Source organism: Trachurus trachurus (genome assembly GCF_905171665.1).
Source record: "Trachurus trachurus genome assembly, chromosome: 10".
Lineage (NCBI taxonomy): Eukaryota > Metazoa > Chordata > Actinopteri > Carangiformes > Carangidae > Trachurus > Trachurus trachurus.
Genome location: NC_139894.1, coordinates 38,025,318 through 38,047,447, shown reverse-complemented (window position 1 = coordinate 38,047,447; position 22,130 = coordinate 38,025,318). Strand labels below are relative to the sequence as shown.

Below are 22,130 nucleotides of genomic sequence, written 5' to 3'. Positions count from 1 at the left end.
AAAAAAAACAGGACAGTGAGGAGTCTCTGGGGAACACTGGGCAGAGGGGAACAGGGCTCTAGAGGCCCGGAGGATTCTGGGGGGGAGGCCGGGAAGAAGAGCACAGAGAGTTTGGGGGTCGTCCCGAAGACCGGGCAGGAGGACGTCGGCCTTGGCGACCAGGAGGGAGGCGGACCGCCCACCAACGACCCAGAGAGAGGCGGACTGCCGACTGCAGTCCCACAGAGATGACAGGAGCCGGGCGGACCACCGGCTGAACAGTGGCGACCGGTGTCGAGCAGACCACCAGCTGGACACAGGAGGCGGAGGCCGGACTGACCACCAGCTGGATACTGGAGGCCGGGGCCGGACTTACCACCGGCTGGATGCTGGAGAAGGGGGCCGGACTGACCACCAGCTGCATGCTGGAGGCGGGGGCCGGACTTACCACCGGCTGGATGCTGGAGAAGGGGGCCGGACTGACCACCAGCTGCATGCTGGAGGCGGGGGCCGGACTGACCACCAGCTGGATGCTGGAGGCGGGGGCCGGACTGACCACCGGCTGGACACTGGTCGAGCACTCCAATAGCTCGACACTGAAGACAGAAGCCGGACAGGCCTCTGACCGGACACTTGAGACAGGAACCGGACGGGCTTCCTGCTGGACACAGGAATCAGGGGCCGGACAGTCCTCCGGCTGGACACCGGAGACGGGAGCCGAGCATTCCAACTGCTTGACACTGGAGACAGAAGCTGGACAGGCCCCCGACCGTCCACTGGAGACAGGGACCGGACGGGCCTCTAGCCGGACACTGGAGACAGGAGCAGGACGGGCCTCCTGCTGGACACTGGAGACAGGAGCTGGGCAAACTGCCAGCTCGACACTGGAGACAGGAGCCGGGCTCAAGACCGGCTGGACACTGGAAACAGGAGTGGATGAGCCCCTTGGATGGAGGCTGGGAACCTGGGCCTGCTCGCCACCAGGTTGGAGACAGGAAACCCCAAGCTCTGGCACATCAGAGCTGGGGGTGACGTCCACTGGGACCCCTGACGCCAGAACAGGAGTGGGGACAGAAGGTTGCAGCAGGACTGGAGACTGTGGCAGAGTAGGGGCTGGTGATGTCTGCTGCACAGCAGGTGGAGGACACGGAGGATGTGTCATGGCCAGAGGTGGAACTGGGGGCTGTGGGCATGCCTGCAGAGTATTGGAGGGTTGGGAACCTACATTCCCTACCAAGTCTTTGTACTCTGCAGGCAGAAACCTGAGAAGCCAGGGTGTCTCCATGACCCTGGCGTGAATGAGATAGCTGGCTGCTTCGCTGTATTCATTTCCATAGTCCTGTTTGCATTCTGCAACTATGCACCTACGTGGCTCAGTCTCTTATGCAAAGGTTTGGCAGAAAACCACTGAGCCACGGAAGGAACTACTACTGGCTGTCAGGGTAGGGAAAAGATCTGGACCCAAATGCAGACAACAAACAGTAGGTGCGGTGGAACGAAAAGGGTTTATTCACTTACTCAAACCAAAAACAGGGAGCTGGCACACTGGGGAACAATGCACTACAGCCATAATCACACTGTACAATACATATTACTGTAATACTGTTTACTGTACCGTACAGTGTCTGTATAGGGTATATTGGTACTGTTGAGAGTGCGTGATGTGTGATGTTTGAGAATGTGTGTGAATCAGTGAGTGAATGATGTTGTGCGAGTGATGTATATTGTTTTAGTATTTATATATTTTATTCTCCTGTCTTTTTTTTTTTACGAGTCTGTATCTGACTGTGCACCTTGAATTTTGTTATTGAATTTTGCTAAGAATTTTGTTCTTAATTTGCTTGCCTGGGTAAATAAAGGTTAAATAAATAAATGTTTTTGTTGTACCCACAAGTACAATGACAATAAAGTATCTTGAAATCTTGAACACAGGGAACACACAAGCTGCGTTTCCATTACAGATTTTCGCAAAATAAATGTGATATTTCTGAAACTTTGAAAAATTGCAATTGCTATTTGCGGGTGTTTCCATGAGAGAATGAGCCGTAATCTAGTCTCGCGATATCCCATAATTCTCGCCCCGCGAGACTTCACTTTGAGGAAGATGGACGTAAGTGCCTTGCGTTCCTATGGTGACAGCACAGCGATCTCAGCTGCTACAGCTGTTGCTGTTATTGTTTTTAACAAAGACGAAGGCAGCGCTTGATTGCTGAAAGGCCACAAATAAGAGACACCAGCGGTGATGAGGTGCTGACAACAATATAGGTGGTTGTGTCCACACACCCGTACTGGTTTATGTGACTAAAGGGGACATGTCGGCGCAGGAGGGAGTGGGAGGGTGGATGCGAGCCAATCTCCTTCAACCATGCACGGTGACGTGTAGAAAAGCGAAAAAAGTGTTTCCATTACACTTTTGCGATACATGCGATACACTTTCTTGCGATATTTGAGAGTTTTTTTTCGAAATGTAGGTGTTTCCATTACCAGTTTTTCATTTCGATATTTAGGTTTTGCGCATTTCAAGGGGTAATGGAAATGCACCTACAGACAGACAGGACACGAAACTACAAAATAAAACAGGAACTCAACAGGGACCAAAAGACACAGACATGACACAGGAAGACAGGAATGGCAGCACTCACAAAATTAACTTGAAACATTTATTTAACGCACAGCAGTGCCTGACGGACGCGTTTCAGCCCTTGGCTTTCCTCACGCTGAAGAAAGCCAAGGGCTGAAACGGGCACATACTTTTTAACCTATTTTCCATGAAAATTTCCAAAAATAATGATTGACTAATTCAAAGGGTTACCAATGGCACATGATTTGGATATTTTCATGACTGGAAAATTGGGGATTAAATGGGTTAATAAACAAACAGTAGTCTATAAAATATCAGAAAACTGAGCAAAAAACACTAAAACAAAACCCTAAACTGTCAGTAATCTATCAAATGCTGATCTCACTTTTGCTCCTCATGACCAGTACCACCCATAGAGGTCGTGAACTACACTGTAATCCCTGTCTTTGGACATGTGATCGCAGGCGAGGCAGACGGGCTGAAGGAATTCATTTTGGATTGACAGGAGATGAGGAGTGGCTGTGTAGTACTTCCTCCACTCAAAGTAACGCATGTACGCTTCATCATCTGTATCCAGGTGGTTCAGGAACTCTGCCAGAGATTTAGGATCAGAGAAGTCATTGATGTGAATGAAGGAATCGGAGGGAATGAATTGCTCGTAGTTTTCCCGTGGTGGACCTAAAACTACAGGGACCGTCCCTGCCACAAAAGGCCCGTTTAACTTCTCAGTGATGTAGTCTCTGTGGATTGAATTCTCAAATGACAGGTAGAATTTACAGCTAGCAATGGTGGAGTAGTAGTCCTCATAAGGTAACCGCTTCCCTGAAAAAGCACCAAAGAGGTGGACGTGGATGTGTTTCGACAGTTGGCGGTAATAGGACTCTCTCACTGCTGTTCCGGTCGCCGGGTCCTTGTTACTGACGATCCAACACACCAGTTTGTCTTTCTTGGGCAGGACAAAGTCGTCTTTCATGTCCGTTTTCCTGATCACCAGTTCATTCCTCACAGTGATGTCAGCATCTCGCCTGTAGCTCAGCGTTAAGTTGAACAGGTTCTCCAGACCAGGAATCTTTGCTGTGTTGGTAGGAGACTCCACATGGAACCAGATCCACTTCTGAAAAGCTGGACGTGGCTCCTGAGGCAGGTTTTTTAAATGCCAGTCTATATCTCTGTGGAAGATAATCACTCCCTTTGCTTTACTGTACAAGGATCTATCATCTGTCAGGAGGCAGCTGTCAATGTTGAAGTGGGGTAAACAGCCACTGAGATCAAACCTCACACCAACAGGCCAGAACCACAACAGGACTATGGGCTTTTCAGAAGTGTCTTCACGGGCCCATGTGGACGAATATTGACAAACTGGGGCTGGTGCTTCAAAATACAGAACAAAGCCGATGATGGTGAGAGCAGCAACTAGTGCTAAGCACAACGTTTTCCATGTGGCTGCGGTCGACATCTGTGGAGGCAGAGAAACAAAGTCATGTGATCAATTCTGTAACTGTGTTATGAATGACAGCAACTCTAGTGTCCAATAGCTAAACATAGAAAGTAACTGTTGAATCATAGTTCATGGTTCATGTCTCCATTCATTGGAACAGTGTGAACAGGGCTCAGGTATCCAACACTCACATGCATCTACTGACAATCAGGACCCTGGTTTTCATTTTGGAAATGCAGCAGAATGCGATCATTGTATTGATACTTGTGTAATTGGCAGCCAAGGTAGGAGGACACGTTGGTGACGCCATTAGGCCCACATAAAGTAAAGCTACATTTTAAAGTCAAATTAGCAAAACAGCGAGCATATATGTTGGTGCACAAAAGCTGTGTTTGATTTGAGGCAACACTGCACTGTAAAAAAAAAAAAAAAAAAGCGAGTAAACTCCACTTGCAGTGTGTTACATGAGTGTGTGTGTGTGTGTGTGTGTGTGTGTGTGTGTGTGTGTGTGTGTGTGTGTGTGTGTGTGTGTGTGTCTTTATGAAAAGAGTAAGAGAGACATTGTTAACCTAGCATTGTAAGCATAAGAGTAGAGAATGGATTAAAAAGGCTTTTTAAAGGATCATGAGAGATGTGCAGTTTATTATTGTACTCCATTTAACCGTGCATGAACTTACATCTAGACTTTTAATATAATCTGCAAAAGCAAAACAGTAGTATAAATATAAAGGCAGATACAACAGTAATGTATGCATGGTGAAATGAACTGTTACACTTGAACATATTAAAAGTAGGGGAAGGATGATAAAATTGTTAATGAGACTGAATATAATGGGATGGTGTGAACACAGGTTTTGACTAAATATGTGTTATTATTTGCAGTCAAACCATTCCAATTATTACATAAGTATCTATGAACATTTTTAAATAAAAGAAAACACAATATTTATTATTGGCTAGTATTATTATTTAGTTTTTAGCCCTATTTAAGGATCCAATTTAGCTATATAGCTACAGTTTATCCATTAGAATTTAAGGATGCAGTTTTTCACATTGGTCAGAAGTAACAACACATGATGGTTGTTTATAAGGCAAACAAAGAGTGGGATTAGGAAACCCAGTTAGTCCATATCCTAAAAGCCTTTTCACTTGTAGGGCCCTAGTTTCTTAGACCAGGTGAAGTCTAACCTCAGGGCAGCTTCGCCACGTCAACGGGGTGTGGCCCAGGTCCATTTCGCAAGTCTGGTGGGCCGCGCAGTCAGACTTAGACCAGCGCAAGCCCTCCCCTCGTCCCTCCTACCGGCGCAAACGGTGAAGAGGGAGGAGACAGGGCGGGAGGGAGACAGGAGGAGGAGAGAAAGGCGTGGAGTGGGTTTGACACAGCCGAGTCAGATCTTCACCAATCAAATGAGCTCCTCTCCTCACCTTTAACTGCGCGGCGGGCGATGCGCGCTGCAAGTTTGTCATTTTATACTTGGACATGGACGGAGGAGACAGCGACGCCAGAGGCCGAACCTCTCCCAGGAGGAAACAGCTGTTTTGGTCCGGAGGTCCGAGCTCAGAGTGACCAATAATGAGTTTACTAATATCATAGGATTGATCTGATACACTGAGAACGGCTGCCCAATGTAAGAAACAACAACTAATAAACTAATAAAGAAACTCACATTTATTCAAACCCTGTGTAAGCAAGATGAGAGGTGTAATCACAACATAAACAAACACCATGCGTAACGGATGAAATCAGCGTAAAGGACGCTCTCTCTCTCTCTCTCTCTCTGTCCGTCTCTTTTTTTTCTGTGATAGAGATGGTATACTGTAGTAGGCTATATACTGACTATCTGATACCGAGGCTGTTGTGGTGGACCAAGAGAGATGAAGATTTGTGTTTTGTTTTTCATTACGGCTGCGTGATGCGGTCGCTCGCGCTAATGAATTAATAAGTAAATAAATAAATAAAGCGATCATCACAAGGGTAGAGTGGTATCTCAACACGGCAGCGACATGCAGTCATCCACCCTCAGTCCTGCTTTTGGGACATCCACAGCTGCTTTTCAGTGCCAGTTCGTCCCTGCTGTGTTAATTCAGGTGGAGTTTCCTTTACGCACCGACAGCCTTTGATCTCTGCTTTGATCTGACGTCAGATGTGACGGGACAATCTATATAGATATAAATTCACGTGTTGATTCCATTAGTTGCATTAAATAGTGGTTATTGTGGATATTTATTGCATTGAAATGTGTCTGGAACTGTGGAGATCTGCCTGTGAGGTCTTGGTGACGTGTGTGCACTGCAGGTCAGTCAGTCAAACTTCCACTGCACCTGCTGCGCTTCGCCCTGCGCTGAGAGTAGACCTGGTTGGAGGTGGCGAGCTTTCAGCGCAACCTCGGCGGGACATTTTCGCACAAAACTTCCACTGCACCAAGCTGAATCTGTGACGCCTCCCCCTGCTGCGCGGCCACGCCTATCTCAGCGCAGCGCGATCTGCCAATCTTCCAATCTGACTTTGCGCTAGGCTGCGCTGGTCGAAACTTGCATTAGACCGGCTGCGTTACCGTGCGCCACCTGCGCTGCACCAAGAAACTAGGGCCCGTAATGTTAAAATACAACACTGCTCAGACAATATGTGAGCTCAGCAGCCAAAAGGGCTATTTATGAATGAGACATTCTCTTACTCACTTTTCTCTGGATACCATGGGCGAAATGTATAAAACTCTGTTTATAGTTAGGTGTAGAAATATGTGTATACACAAAATAGGAAAAATGCATACGTTGTCTTTCTGTCAGATGTATAAAACCCCACGAACATATATTCTCACGTGATTTCCCTCAATCATCTCAATCACCCTGAAATAGTGTGCACGTGCGCCAGTCTTTTGACCATGCCCTAATTCATCATATATGGCTTCTGACACACTGTAAGTTGCCTGTTTTGCATATAAAACGTGTCCTTACTGACCGTGTCTAATAATCACAAAATTAGTTACTACTACAGGAATCATAATTTCCTCTTGTTTCATTAAACAAGACTGTTAACTTGTCTTCCCACGCTTACAGTCTCTGCATCACATAAAGACATCCCATAATTATTATTAACACAGTGAAGTGAAAGACAAAAAATATCAAAATGAAATGTCTCCCAACCTCACACATTTATTAGATAAGAAAGGAGTATCTGTGCGCTGCAGCCCCTCCACAGGTGGAGGTCGGTGCTCTCAGGAAGGACCAGCAACTTGAGGAAAAGAAAAAAGGAGCCTGGAGCACACGAGTCACTGGTGATGCGAGTAGTTTACTTAGTGCAAAGCAACAAGACCAACGTTTCGACATACAACGTCTTCATCAGGGTCAAATGGTTCTGGTGCGGTATACGAGGCATTTAAATATCCTCCCGACTGTGATTGGTTGAGGAGGGTGGGAGTGCCAGCACCTATCACATGGCCGCATACATCATTTCCGAACCAATCAAAAGTGCTCATTCGTTACAAGTTATGAAACTATACAAACATCAATATATACAATATTTACACTTAAGTTAAGCAATAAATCGGCACGGGCAAGTGACATATAGCAAAATCAAAACGAAAAAAACACACACAATAGCCTAATGCAAAACACATAGGCTATTAAAGAAAACATGAGAGACTGAGTTCTTCATTCAGTCCGAGTGGTTCCACTGTGTTGAGGGTGTAATCCAAAACGCCTCACACATTTATTATCATGTTTGCCAGTTTGCAAATTCACAATAATCTGAAATGACTGTGTAGACAGGAAGCTCAGTACGGTTTGAGATTTGTACCAGTACGCGCATTCTCAAGCATTCTTCTTGATGAGGCCATGTTTGCTCCAGCCTCAGTCTTGTATCATGACGTTGTCAATGAAGCCATTACAACATTTTGACCAATTATGATAATTATGGTGCATGTAAAAAAAAGTAGGGAAAACAAGCACTTAGCCCTGCCCATAATTAACCAATTAATCGGTACAGTCATTAGTCTAAATCCTCAGAGAAATGAACATTATCATAAAGAAAAGCTCTTCTTACCTTTCCACAGAGTGTACGGCACGTCTCTCTCCCTCTCGTATTCAAGCAGGCATCTGTCACTTGAAAGCATGTGAATGCAAATACATGTATATGGATGAGTTCAACCTAAAAACCAGTTTTAGTTGTTTACACTGAATGAATGATTCAGGTGCACACAGGTTCCTTTAGAATGCCTGTCATTTGGTATGATGGTCAGTCCTGTCAGTGGTAATCACCATCATAACTGACCTATGAGTGTAATCACTGCAGTGCAGTTCCACAGCTTTCAGAAGGAAAGGACAAATTAATTGAACACCATTGGACTGTTGTATCTGCCGTTTATCTTCATACTCACTTGCAGAACTCACCCAACCCTGGCAAACACACAAGCGCAAACACAAACAACAGCCATCTCACAAAAGCTGGTGATTACTGCTGACACACCTGAAGATGAATGCATGCAAATGTATGGAAGCACAGGAGAAGACTTTTCATGCTCATGGACATGTGATTTGTCATGTGTGGTGGGAGACAAGAGTCCATTGTTCCTATGTGTTTCCCAGGCCTCTCTAAAAAAACACTAAAAATCAAATAATCCATCAGTCATTGTCTGTCTAAGCTTCCTGTGTACAATTAAAGCTTAGTGTGTGTGTGTGTGTGTGTGTGTGTGTGTGTGTGTGTGTGTGTGTGTGTGTGTGTGTGTGTGTGTGTGTGCGCGTGCATGCGTGCGCATGTGTGTGAGAGAGACACTGCTGTCTGCTGAACAGAGGGTCGCAGGAAGCTGGATCTGATCTGAAGTGCCGTGTTTCAGCTAAAAAAACCGACAGAGAGAGAGAGAGAGAGAGAGAGAGAGAGAGAGAAAGAAACACACACACACACACACACACACAAAAAAAAAGTTGTAACTCCAAAAATTTTAAAAAAGAAAGAAAAGAGACTGGAGTCGTGTGTCAGTCAATAGCCTAAATGTTTTGTCTTTTGTCAGTGTTGATTTTGTTGTTGTTTACAAGAGAACAACTGTACAGATGTTGAGGCCTCACTAAAGCAAAATATAAAGGAGCCAATTGTACTGGTACCTGAAAATAACAGCCGACACAAAAACCTCTTTTTCTCAAGATTCTGGTGCCAAAATGGCTTTTTGGGCTAAACTGACCTATATTCAACCACCAATTTCTCAAGACTGGAACAAGATAGAAACAAACAATCTTTTTTGCTGGAAAGTAGAGACTGTATTCTTTCATTTGATGGGTTGAATGTAGGGTGTGACAATACACTCAACTCACGACACGATGTTGGGTTCACGAGAACGCGACGAGACGAGAGTTTAAGAAAACTACAATGACAAAATATATGACTGGACCAACAGACTTTTATTTAAAGCAGAAGTGAGTGATATATTTGTGTTAATATAAGTCTTAAATAGTTATATCTTCCGACAGCAATCACTTACATAGAGTGTTTGGACTGAAACACGGGTCTCTCAGTCACTCTGCTCTGCTCTGAGCCGAAGAGAAAACATTTATCGTATCCTACAGTTTTTATCCAATGAGGAGAGAGAACGGCATGCAGGGCTGTGTGTGCAGCCAAGGAACGCCGTGAATGTGGTGACGTAGCGACGAGGACTGTTATGGTGCGTTCAAGGAAACTCGTATTTTTCCGACCGTGAAGTGGTACCAGTTCGATCTGGTACGAGTTCACCGGTCGGAAGTTACGAGTGGCCGTTATAGTGACTTTCACCGGTAAAACAGGTCGGAAAAACACGAGTGGGTTGCCTGGAACGCTACAAAGTCGTAAGTTGTGACTTGAAGCTGTAATTTACGATTTCAAAAGCCTGCCTGGAACGCAGCATTAGCGAAAACGACCGGATCACTCACTTCTGCTTTAACCGAGTTGCACATGCATTTTGAAATGTTTTATTATAACTCTTTACATGCATGGTGTAAGCATGAGCTTTTAATAAACTTATTCTTCCACAAATTGAAACTAAAACTAAAATTTATAAAAGTTAAAATAAAATAAAATATTTCTTTCTTTTTTTCAAGTGTAAACAGTATTATGTGCAGTGTTTCCCCTAGGATTTTTTTAAGTAGTGGCAGCGACCCCCCCGTCTGACGGTCTAATGGGGGGCGGATAGCAATTTTAACACATTAGCATGATTTAGTGCATATGTTTATTACCGTCAACAACGCGACCTGTCCATGTGCGTGTGTGCGTCTGTGTAAGTGCGTGTGTGTGCGCCAGAGAGAGAGAGAGTCGCGGCCGCCACAGAGTCGTTTATTAACAGGAAATGCTGGATGCGCTGGTTGATAAGTTTCGTTTTTACTGAGGAGGAACTATGAAGAACTCAGCTGTGACTGAAAAGCGCCAAAACTGAGTCGAGTTGTAACTGTGTAGTGGAAAGGGGAGCAAAGTATTGGTAACTGGTAGTGGAAACCCTGTTTTATATTGTTTTAACATAAAAAAATAAGGTAACACTTTACAGTAAGGTACACAAAATTAGAGTAGTTAATGAGGAACTAATGAGTAGTTAGTTAGGGAACTGAGGTACACAAAATTACAGTAGTTACTGAGGAACTAAGGAACACAACATTAGAGTAGTTACTGAGGAACTACTGATTAATTAACTATTAGTTAATGGTCAGTTCTTCAGGAACCCCTGATCAAATTTCAGAGGAGTAGTTACTGAGGAACTAATGAGGAACTATTAATGATCAGTTCTTCATTAACTCGTGATCAAATTTCATAGATAGTGAATCACAACTTGATGATTAGTGAACTAGTTACTTCATCAGTACAGAATCATTACTCAATAACATGTCCAGTAGTTAACCTTTATGACCTAAAGTGACACATAATGAGTGGTTTTTCATTTCTTCATCTTCATCTTTACATTAGTAGCCTAGTTCCTTAAAAAAATCACAGACAGCAGGATTCTTGAGAAGATTTTATTCATTAATTTCAGACCACATACACATCAATATGACCATCCATGTTGCCTTCGAAATAAATATGATTTTTCTCACATGTTTGGTAGGCTTAAATTTAGTTAGAATCCTTTATTGACACTGTCAACATTGTCACCAACATTTACTGTGAAAATTCGTTTAGCAGCTCCACATGGCAGCAGGACAGTAAAAAGTTAAAAAGAGCAATATATAAATACAATAAACAGTAAAAAAAAAAGAAAGAAAAAAAAAGTCAGTCTTGAAGTGGGGAGGGGAGTGGGGAGAACAGTGCTGATATTTCTGGCCTTCTTGTGCAGTCGACCAGTCTAGATATCTCTGAGGGAAGGAAATGTGGTCTTGATAATCCTCTCTGCCGTCCTCCACCCGCTGTAGGTCCTTCCTGTCCTTGGCAGTGCAGCTTGTGAAGCACACTGTACAGCAGCAGCAGGTCAGGATGGACTGGATGGATGCTCTGTAGAAGTTAACCAGCAGGGGGCGGGGGAGGAGAGTCTGCTTCAACTTCCTGAGGAAGTAAAGTCTCTGATGGGCCTTCTTCACCTGATTCTGAGGAAGAGATCTCATTCTTCCTTAGTTTGATACCACAAACATACATCTGCTCCTAGTTATTACAAATGTGGGTTTATGTTATAGCTGGTTATTCACTAAGTTTATATATTTCAAATGTCTATGCATATTTTTTATTAGTTGTAATCACACTTTTCTGTTGTCTGGTTGTATTTGAACCGGAAAATGTGAAGAGGTCTGAGTGAAATCAAAATGAGCCAAAAACAGTTGTATTTGGATGGAGTGTATAACTATTATGACGTAGGCTTCTAGTGGAATATAATTAGTTTTCCAGTCTAGGTCAAATTCTGCCTGGATATATCCATGATAATAAAACATCTGTAAAATTACTCAGGTTCACTTCTTTTTAGCATCTACTTTTGCACAGTTACTCCTTAGATGTTACTTGACTACGTCTTAGTAGTAGTCTTGGGCTACTATCCCATGATTCAATACTCTACATTTACTCTAAATAATTTTTTTGTTTTTTTGTTTGTGAAAGTTTGTGCTCATGCACTATTGTTCACTCACATCCTGTGCATCTACTGGGGGCTAACCCCCCCCCCCCCCCGTCCTTAAAACCTAGTGACGCACCTGCTCTCTGTCTGTCTCATGTGTGTGTGTGCTGTGTATGTGTGTAATGTGTAAACATTTATCTGGTACTTTATCGCTTGGCTGTGTTAAAGAAAATAACATTTAGCAGTAAAAACAGATTATTTAATGAATCCATTTAAAATACTAATGTTGACACTGCAGGCAGCAGACAGACAGGGAGAGAAATGCTGTAGGGAGAGGCCAGACAGAGACATGCCCTGAAGATGCAGAAGATCAGGTAAGACACAGGAATATATAAAACAGCATGATAACAATATATAGGTATAAATATATATATATATTAAACCTAGTCCAAATAAAACTACTAATAAAAGCAGAATATTCAAATTAAAATGATTCTCAGGGTCAGTCATTTGAACCACCCCCCAATGTCTATTTCAGCTCGGAAAAAAAAAAAAAATCTGAAATTTCTTGTGAAGGTCCTGGTTGTGTAGAAGATGAAGGGGTTTCTAGGGTGAAGTGTGCACTCTTTACCATAAATATCTGCTTCAGGTGGAGTCGCACTTCATTCTGTTGTCTGGTCTTATTTGAATTGGAAAATGTGAGGAGGTCAAAATGAGCCAAAAACATCTGTATTTGGATGGAGTGTATAACCATTATGACACAGGCTACTAATGAAATAGAATTAGTTTTCCAGTCTGGTACCTGAGGTACCTGAGGTACCAGACGTCAAATTCCGCCTGGACATATCCATGATAGTCAAACATCTGAAAAATTATTCAGGTTCACTTTTTTTTAGCATCTACTTTTACACAGTTACTCATTAGATGTTACTTTACTTATTCTTAGATTCAACTAGCCCATGATTCAATACTCTAAATTTACTCTAAATTCTAAATATTGTGTTTTTTCTGGGCCATTGTGAAAGTTCGTGCTTGCGCACTACATTCGCTCACATCCTGTGCATCTACTGGGGGCTAAGCCCCCCCTGTCCTTAAAAACTAGTGACACCCCTGCCGGGAAGAGGAGCTTCCGCTACAAACAAGCTTGAAATATAGACTTATTACATTTTTTTCGGGACAGTTTCGCGTTTCGGGGCTTCAATACAAGACGGACATTACATATGAGCAGCATGGAGGTATTTGGATGTTTTTTGGTGTGTCTTCTTGTTACGAAGACAGTTGGTATCCATTTGCAACCGTTATAATGGACATGCACTGCTACGCCGAGACCCCCTGTAACTCAGAGAAGCCACGGAGGACTCTGAAACTTCTCCCAGCCCTTAGTCGACATGAGGGTGAGTAGATAATGAGTGAAATTTCAATTTTGGGTGAACTATCCCTTTAAGTAGCCTATCTTAGTAAACCCAGAACAGTTCGATATCAAACATGAACTAAAAAAAAAAAGAAACAATACAGAGCTACAGCAGCCACGGGAGGGGGAGGCTCTTCACAGCCTCAGCTGTAGAGGACCGTCTGGCGCCCGTGTCCCGGTGGGACTCCCTATATAGAAACTTTTTTCTTTTTTTTTTCACACTGCATGGATGAAACGGGCAGAACGGGAGTAACGATCGAAACGGGAAGATTATTAAACTGTTGATGCTGTATGACTGATGCTGCTGCCTGGTTTAGACACCAGAGTGAAGGTAAGAAATGGTTTGATCAGCTGTGTGTCCGCTCGGATGTGTGGTGGACTGACAGCGGCGGAGTTTTTATTTATTTTATTTTTTTAACGGTGTTTTCCGTCCTGATTTTATGGCTGCTCTCCCGTGTGTCTGCTTGTGTGGATGAGCAGAGGCTGTTTGCAGGGCTCTCAAGTTGTGAATTTAGCTTGGAGTGACATTTCTTGCATCCTGCTGTATGGGGCGGGGGCGCGGGTGGGGGGTCCGGCAGAGGAAGTGATATTTTTACAGTCTATGGATATTCCGGCTTCTGTTTAGAGTCCTACAGTAACACTAGAACCGCACCCCTCCCTATATAGGCTATGGTGCATGATGCATCTCAATGAATTTGAATATTGAAGTCAAAAGTCAAAAAGCCACAGGTATTTGGTGCATATAGATGGACATACTTTTCAAAAGGCCAACATTTCCATATTAAAATGCTTGTAATAAAAAAAAAAGTTGAAATATGAATTTTAGATCTTCATCAGATGTAAGATATAATCTAGCTAAACTATAAGCTATAATTAAATAAACAAAGTCATACAGAAAAACTAAGTAGAGACTTTATTTAGTTTTTTACTACATTACTGTTAGAGTGATGAACCTTTGGTAGCCTACTACAGACAGTCCCAGTTTGAGGAGCAGTGAACTACATGTGATTAAACATCTTGCAGCAGGCCTTCCACTTCCCCATGAGCTGTCCTGACAGCTTTGCTGTGGTTCATCTTATCCAGCTATGCTTTCAGATTGCCTTCTTCTCTGTCACTGCTAGCCTGTCTATCAACCAGATTTGAGTCAAATTAAAAAATATATAATTATTAATACATGCTATATCAGCCTCCTGAAATACCTGGTGAAGAACAAACTTTATAAAATTTATAAATGGTAAACAGATAGTTTACTAATATTTGATCATCACATATAAACAGCATATAGACCAATTATAAATGGTAAATAGATAATGTATTAATGTTTAACCATCATTTATAATTGGCAAATAGGTAGTTTATAGCTAGTAGCTTATTGTAAAATTGCAACATATGTTTGTAATACTTTATAAATGATTAACAATTGGTTTATAAACCACCTATAAACATAACTTAGATGGTTATTGTAAAGTGGTGACTAATGTTCATAATTATTTAATGATTACGCTGTTTGTACTGTAAATCATCAAGTGACATTTATTTGACTTCTTTTAATGGTGATCTATAACAGAGTGATTATTTTTTGCAAAAGAATAGAGTCTGATCATCGTATTGAACACATTTATGTCAATAAATTGCAACACTGTACAACAGATAAACATGGTGGTAGGCAAAAATGGTAGGATTACAACACAGCAATGACAACAGGATTTTAAATTTGATGATTCAATTTGAATTGATGATACAATATTCGGGCACACTGCACTTTAAAATTAAAGGGATAGTTCACCCAAAATTAAAATTTCACTGATTACTCACCCTCATGTCAACTAAGGGCTGTGAGAATTTTCAGAGTCCTCCGTGCCTTCTCTGAGTTACGGGGGGGTCCGCGCAGCAGTATTTGTCCATATAATGGTTGTGAATGGATACCACTTTTCTTCGTCCAAAAAGACACACCAAAAAACATCCAAATCCCTCCATACTGCTCGTCTGTAATGTCCCTCTTGTATTGAAGCCCCGACATGAGAAATTGTTCCGCCGGTCAGTGCAAATCTCGCGCACTGACACAGGCAGAGCAGTGAACTGAGACACTGGGAGGTTCCACTACAAACAAGCTTAAAATATAGACTTATTTAATTTTTTTCAGAACAATTTCTCATGTCGGGGCTTCAATACCAGAGGGACATTACAGACGAGCAGTATGGAGGTATTTGGATGTTTTTTGGTGTGTCTTTTTGGACGAAGAAAGTTGGTATCCATTTGCAAGGCAAGGCAAGGCAATTTTATTTGTATAGCCCGTTTTTACAAACAGTTTGTCTCAAAGGGCTTCACATAGCATCGTAACAACATCCTCTGTCCTTAGACCCTCACATCCACTGAGGAAAAACTCCATGGAAAACCCTTTTAACAGGGAAAAATTGGAGAAACCTCAGGGTGAGCAACAGAGGAGGGATCCCTCTCCCAGGACGGACAGACGTGCAATAGATGTTGTTACAGACAAGAAAACAGTTTATAATTTATGACAAAGAATGTGCGAAATATGGAAATGTTAGCAGGAGTTGATGAGGGCAGCTTCTGGTGGGGGGGAGGGGGCTGGCCAGCTTACTGTAATGGGAGGACTGGATGGCAGACTGGTTCATAGGAAGGGAGGGGAGGCCGGTCTAACAGCAGGGGAAAGGGCGGGCGATGAAGGCGGCGGTTGGTGCAGAGAGATGGAGCTCCGGTGGAGCTGTGGAAACACAGAGAGAGTGCGAGACACCAAGGCCAAACTACAAAGTACAACAGAAAATGACAGTTCAAAAATGTACTGAGAGAAGAGAAGAGAAGAGAAGAGAAGAGAAGAGAAGAGGGGAGGAGAGGAAAGGGCTCTGTGTAACCAGCTGTGTCCCCCAGCAGTCTATACTAATGGCGCGTTTCCACTAGCGCGCTTCGGCTCGGCTCGGCGCGCTATTTGCGTGTTTCCACTAGCACGCAGTACCCGCAACCAGGTACACTTTTGATATCACCTCAGCCCTGGTTCCAAGCGAGCCGAAGCGTTACTAAAACGTGACGTCAGCCGACTGCCTTCCACTGATTGGCCGATGAGTATCGTCACTGGAAGCGTCATAACCGCGCGACGACCGACAACAGAAATGTTCCTGCTGAAGCCTGTTATTACGTGACTTTATTTTTTTTTTTTTTTGATCAATTATTTATTGGTTTTTTAACAGACAACTGATAGGGCATGAAAGGAAACACAATCGGTGGGGTAGCATAATGAAATACTGCCTTGTTATCTTCATTTTACCCCATTAATCCCCTTCCCCCCACCCTCCTCCCGATTGGCATATTGAATTAACAGGGTTGTTCAATCAATCAAAACCAAACAAACAATAATATTAAAAAACAACAACAACAACAACAACAACAATAACAAAAAAAAAAAAAAAAAAACAGAACCAATAATATCCCAAAGCACTCACTCATACATCATTCATTCACTCACTCATTCTACCCTAACCCAGAAATTTCATGACCGCACACATAGCCAGTATGTCAGTTGCATGCACATCTGTACATGTACATTTTATATGTTTTAGTCAAATAGACAGAAACCAAAGTACACAAGAAATAAACAGTTCACTGCACAGCCAGGAAAAAAAAAACAATAATAATACAATTCTTACATTAAACTTTCAATTTTTTTTACCAAGTTTGACCAACAGCTGATATTTTGTGTTTTAGCTGAATGTAATCGTGCAGTGGTAAGCTCTAGCTGTGCAATGTCCTTGTATGAAGAGAGCCATTCCTTGATTGACATTACATGTGGGGGTTTCCAACGGCAGGCTATCATCCTCTTAGCTGCTGTAAGCCCAGCAAACAGAAGACGGCTATTATTTGTTGTTAGTTTCAGAGAAGAAATATCATTAAGTAATAGTAGAGAAGGAGAGCAAGGAATAGTTCTCTCCACTACAACAGACAATATACTTGAAATATTTTCCCACAATCTGTTAACTTCTGGGCACTGCCAAACTAAATGAAAAAATGTACCAACGGTATTGCCTGAACAAAAATCACAAAATGGGTTACTTTTAAGTTTCATTTTATGAAGTCTTTGGGGTGTAAAATAAAATCGATGGACAAACTTATAGTGAATCATCTGATGATTCGGGTTTCTAGATGAGATAGTAATATTTGACCATATAGATTGCCAGTTGAACTCTGAGGAAGCATTTATAATGTCACTTTTCCAAAGTCTATTTAAAGGCAGATGTTTGTATGAAGCCTCCACGATCAGTTTGTACAACTCAGAGGCAATACCCTTATTTTTACCTTTAGTATTCAGTTTAATATGAAAAGGATGATCTTCTAATTTGGAGTCCCACGGAACACCTTGAGCGCGCATTGCTGCCCGTAACTGTAAATAAAAAAAAAAGGAAGTGCCCGGAAGATCAAAAGTTTTTTGTAATTCCCGGAATTCAAGGATACCTTGTATCCCTATGATGTCCTGGAGTGTATTTACTCCCTTATCACTCCACTGGGGAAAAGAAATGGGTTTCCCATCTATTAAAAGACTAAAATTATGAAAGATTGGAGACTGACGAAAAAATTTTGAGTGTATTTTTGCAAACTGTTGGACTTTAAGCCACACAGTGAAGAGATAGGAAATAATTGGTCCAAAGTCACGTTTCACTAGCTTATGAGAAATATTAGAATGTATCAAGTTATGCAGGCTATATGGAGATGTTAATTTCTCCTCAATAGGGAGCCATGAAACCTGACTGTTTGGATTTAACCAGACAGCAAGTGGACGTAGGACAAAGCTCCACGAGTACCACTCAAAATTGGGCAAGTTCACACCACCTGCTGATTTGTGCCTTTGCAATGTAGAGGTTTTAATTCTCGGTTTTTTCTTGTTCCAGAGAAACTGATTTATGATAGAATGCAACTTTTTCCAATAATTGTTTGGAGGGGCAAGAGGGATCATTGAACTTATAAAATTTACACGTGGCAAAACATTCATCTTAATCACCGATAGTCTGGAATGAAAGGAAGTAGGGAGTTTACCCCATTTCATTAAGTCTTCCTCTACATCCTTCAAAGCCTTATTATAATTATTTATGGTTATCGAATCCAAAGAAGGAAAAATAGAAACACCCAAATATTTAAAATTAGTGACAACAGGTATAGGAAAATTTAAAGTAGGAGTCTGATCGCTTTGTTTACCCAGTAACATTAATGCTGATTTGCTCCAGTTGATTTTATATCCAGAGATATTACTAAAGGTCTCAAATATTTTCATCAGATGTGGAAGTGATTCTGCCAGATTCTTTATGAAAATTAAAATATCATCTGCGAATAAAGAAATAGAATGAGGTGTGTCACGTACAGTGATCGGCTCTATAACCTCTGACTGCCTTATTGCCTGAGCTACAGGCTCTAATGACAGTGAAAATAGAAGAGGGGACAATGGGCATCCCTGACGTGAAGACCTCGAAATTGAGAACCTAGGAGAACAAATATTACCCGTTATCACTACAGCAGAAGGATTAACATACAACAGTCTGATCATGAGAATAAAGTTATCACTAAAGCCCATATGTCGGAGCACAGACCACAAGTAGCACCACTCCAGCCGGTCAAAAGCTTTCTCAGCGTCCAAAGTAAGAATAGAACTATTATTTTCTGAACTGGAGGCTGAGTGTATGATGTGAAGTAGTCGGCGGACATTATCCGAAGCTAGTCTTGATTTTATAAACCCGGTCTGATCATGGTGAACAAGATGGGGCATATAGCACTCTAACCTGGATGCCAAAACCTTCGCATACAATTTAATTTCACAGTTAAGGAGACTTAGAGGCCTGTAAGATGAGCAATCGACAGGAGGCTTATCTTTCTTTAACAAAAGAGATATTATAGCAATATTAGAGCTTGTAGAGAAAGATCCTCTGCAGATAGAAGCATTTATCATATTCAACAAATGAGGTCCGAGCTGAGGCCAGAGAGCCAAATATAGCTCTGGAGGTAGACCATCAATGCCTGGTGATCGGCCTTTATTCATTGATTTGATAGCTTGGCCTAGCTCCTCTATAGTGATTGGTGCCTCTAATGAGTGTACAGCATCCAAGGGCAATTTAGATAAAGATAACGAATTCAGAAAATCATTAGAGGTTTTTTCATCATAATCCACCTCCGATGTATATAGTTTTTGAAAAAACCCTTTGAAGGTGTGATTAATCTTTACAGGATCAGAGGTTAAAGTTCCTTCTTCATTTCTGATCGCTGCAATATTTGCCAATTGGTTATTTGCTCTTATCTTTAGCGCGAGAAGGCGACTAGGTCGGGCGCTATTCATATAATGATTTTGTCTCGTGCGATGCATAATAAATTCTGTTTTTTGTCTCAGCAAGCTACTAAGTTCTTCCAATAGGTTCTGGCGCTTATTAATGTTTTCAAGCGACATATCATTTACCATACTTTGTTCTGTTGCTACAATTTCAGCCTCAAGAAAATCGATATGGCGCTTTCTACTTTTATTAAGATTTGATGCGAATGATATGGTTTTATTTCTGATGCAACCTTTAATTGCGTCCCATAACACTCGTGGGTCGTCAACAGACGTGCTGTTTATTTGTATAAAATCTTTTAATTCAGCCTCCAGTTCTGTTATATACACATCATTTTGGAGCAAACTAGCATTGAAACGCCAACGAGGGGCTCTGGGTTGGCCAGCTCTTATCGAAAAGGTGCATAATACAAATCTATGGTCAGATAGTGGTGTTGGACACAGAGTAGTGCTATCAATATTACTAAAAAGAGTTTTGGAGACAAAAATATAATCGATTCTTGAGAAAGTCTTGTGACAAGCAGAGTAGAACGAGAAGTCCCGAATGGAGGGGTTCATCAAACGCCACATATCCTCTAGTCCATAATCAGCAGCCAATTTTCGTAATGCTTTAGAGGACAACTGTTGATCTCTACTCTCTGTTACCCCTGTTCGGTCTGTCTGATGCAGCCACACCGCATTAAAATCACCTCCTATCAGGAGCTCAAACTCAGGGAGGTCTAGTAATATTGATATTAATGAATCATAAAAATGTTGATCAAAACAATTTGGAGCATAGGCACAAATCAGAGCAATTTTGACACCATCATAAATAATCTTACAGAAAGTGATTCGCCCATCATCACTGCCCCCTGTTCCCAGAATACTATAATTTAAATTACGTTTAGCAGCTATAAGGACGCCTTTACTTTTTTTGTCAAAACAGGAGGATGCAATAACATGATAGTGTTTATTCTGAAATCTATGTACATCAGGCTTCAAAAAATGTGTCTCCTGTATAAATGCAAAGTGTATATCTTTCCTAAACAGTTGCTCTAATGTGCTTATTCGTTTCTGGGGGGAATTAAGACCCCGTGAATTCCAGGATAAGACACTGATTTTATTCATAGGCTTTCAAATTCATGTATAGCATGATCAGGCAAACAAACCCAGCTAGGTAAATTGAGATACGAAATCTGAACTGAATCTGGGTCCCCATCCCACCCCCCACCATACACACCCACACACACACACATTCACACACACACCCACACCTACGCACACCTCCAAAAAAAACAACAACGAGACAAAGAAAAAAAAGGGAGAAAAAATAAAACAACACACAACAAAACAAAACAAAGCAAGTAAAAATACAAACAAACAAACAAAACAAAAAAACCCTATCGTAAAAAAGTATACCGGTGTCCATGAGGGAAACAAAGAGTCCCTCCACCCTCCATCCAAGGAAAAAGGAAAACAAAAAAAGGCCTTTGTACCACGGGGCGGTGAGCGGCTTATTGCGGGCTACAGTTATCAGCGAAAAGGAAAAAAAAAAAATAATAATAGGAGCATGTAGTGCCGCTTAATTAATGTAGCCCACATAAAAAAGGCTGCCACAAAAAATGAGAGAGAAAAAAGGAGAGCAAAAAAAAAAAACAACAACAAAAAAAAACAAAGGAAAGTTTGCATTGTTAAACTGTCACTGTCGATTTAGCATCAATAAATCCAAGTAATTCAGTCTTGTTTCAAGTTGAATCTTTTAGGATCAGTCAAGAATCAGCCTTACCAACTCCGGAGCACCGCCACATTTATTCGTCCGTGGTTGCAAGGAACCGCTCGGCTTCACTTGCCTCCTGGAAAATGTGCACGTCGTTTCCCCGGGATAACTTGATGGTGGCCGGGTAGAGGAGGAAAGCTTGGAAGCCCTTGGTCCTCGCCTCGTGCATAAGTTTGTAGCATGGCTTCCGACGCTTAGTTGTGGCATCACTGTAGTCTGCGGTGAATCTCAGCGGGATATTATGTACCTCCGGAGGGTTTTTCCTTGCTTCGTTTAACAATGCGTCTCTGTCGGTGTAACGAAGGCACTTGATTATCAGCGGACGGGAGCGTTGTGTTTTACCGCTGGCAGGTGGACGTCCCAGTCGGTGGCCCCTCATTAGCTCCGGCGGTGCAGACGCCAGGGCAGGGAACCATAATGGAATATTCTCCGTAAGATAGGCGAGAGCATTTTGTCCTTCTGCTCCCTCTTTTAAGTTGAAGATGAGGAGATTTTCCCTGCGCGCCCGGTCCTCCATTTCCGTGAGTTTAGTTTCCAGAGCTTGCTGCTTCTTCAGGCATTCAGAAGTCGTTTTTTCTGTCGTGGCAACGCGCTCCTGACTTTATTAAGTCAGCCCGGCTCCTGACGTGCTCCGCCGGCCAGCCTACGGTCGTCA

At 42.3% G+C, this 22,130-nt stretch overlaps 1 protein-coding gene across 1 annotated transcript; it reads right to left on the bottom strand.

Annotated features, from left to right (window-relative positions):
* Positions 1–2,954: 2,954 nt before the first annotated feature.
* LOC310992937 (4-galactosyl-N-acetylglucosaminide 3-alpha-L-fucosyltransferase 9-like) lies at positions 2,955–21,992 on the bottom strand (the record flags this gene model as incomplete). Its single annotated transcript, XM_083981166.1, has 2 exons — positions 2,955–4,016; positions 21,549–21,992. 2 exons carry the CDS (start codon positions 21,990–21,992, stop codon positions 2,955–2,957), a joined length of 1,506 nt encoding a protein of 501 aa, XP_083837292.1.
* Between the last annotated feature and the right edge of the window lie 138 nt (positions 21,993–22,130).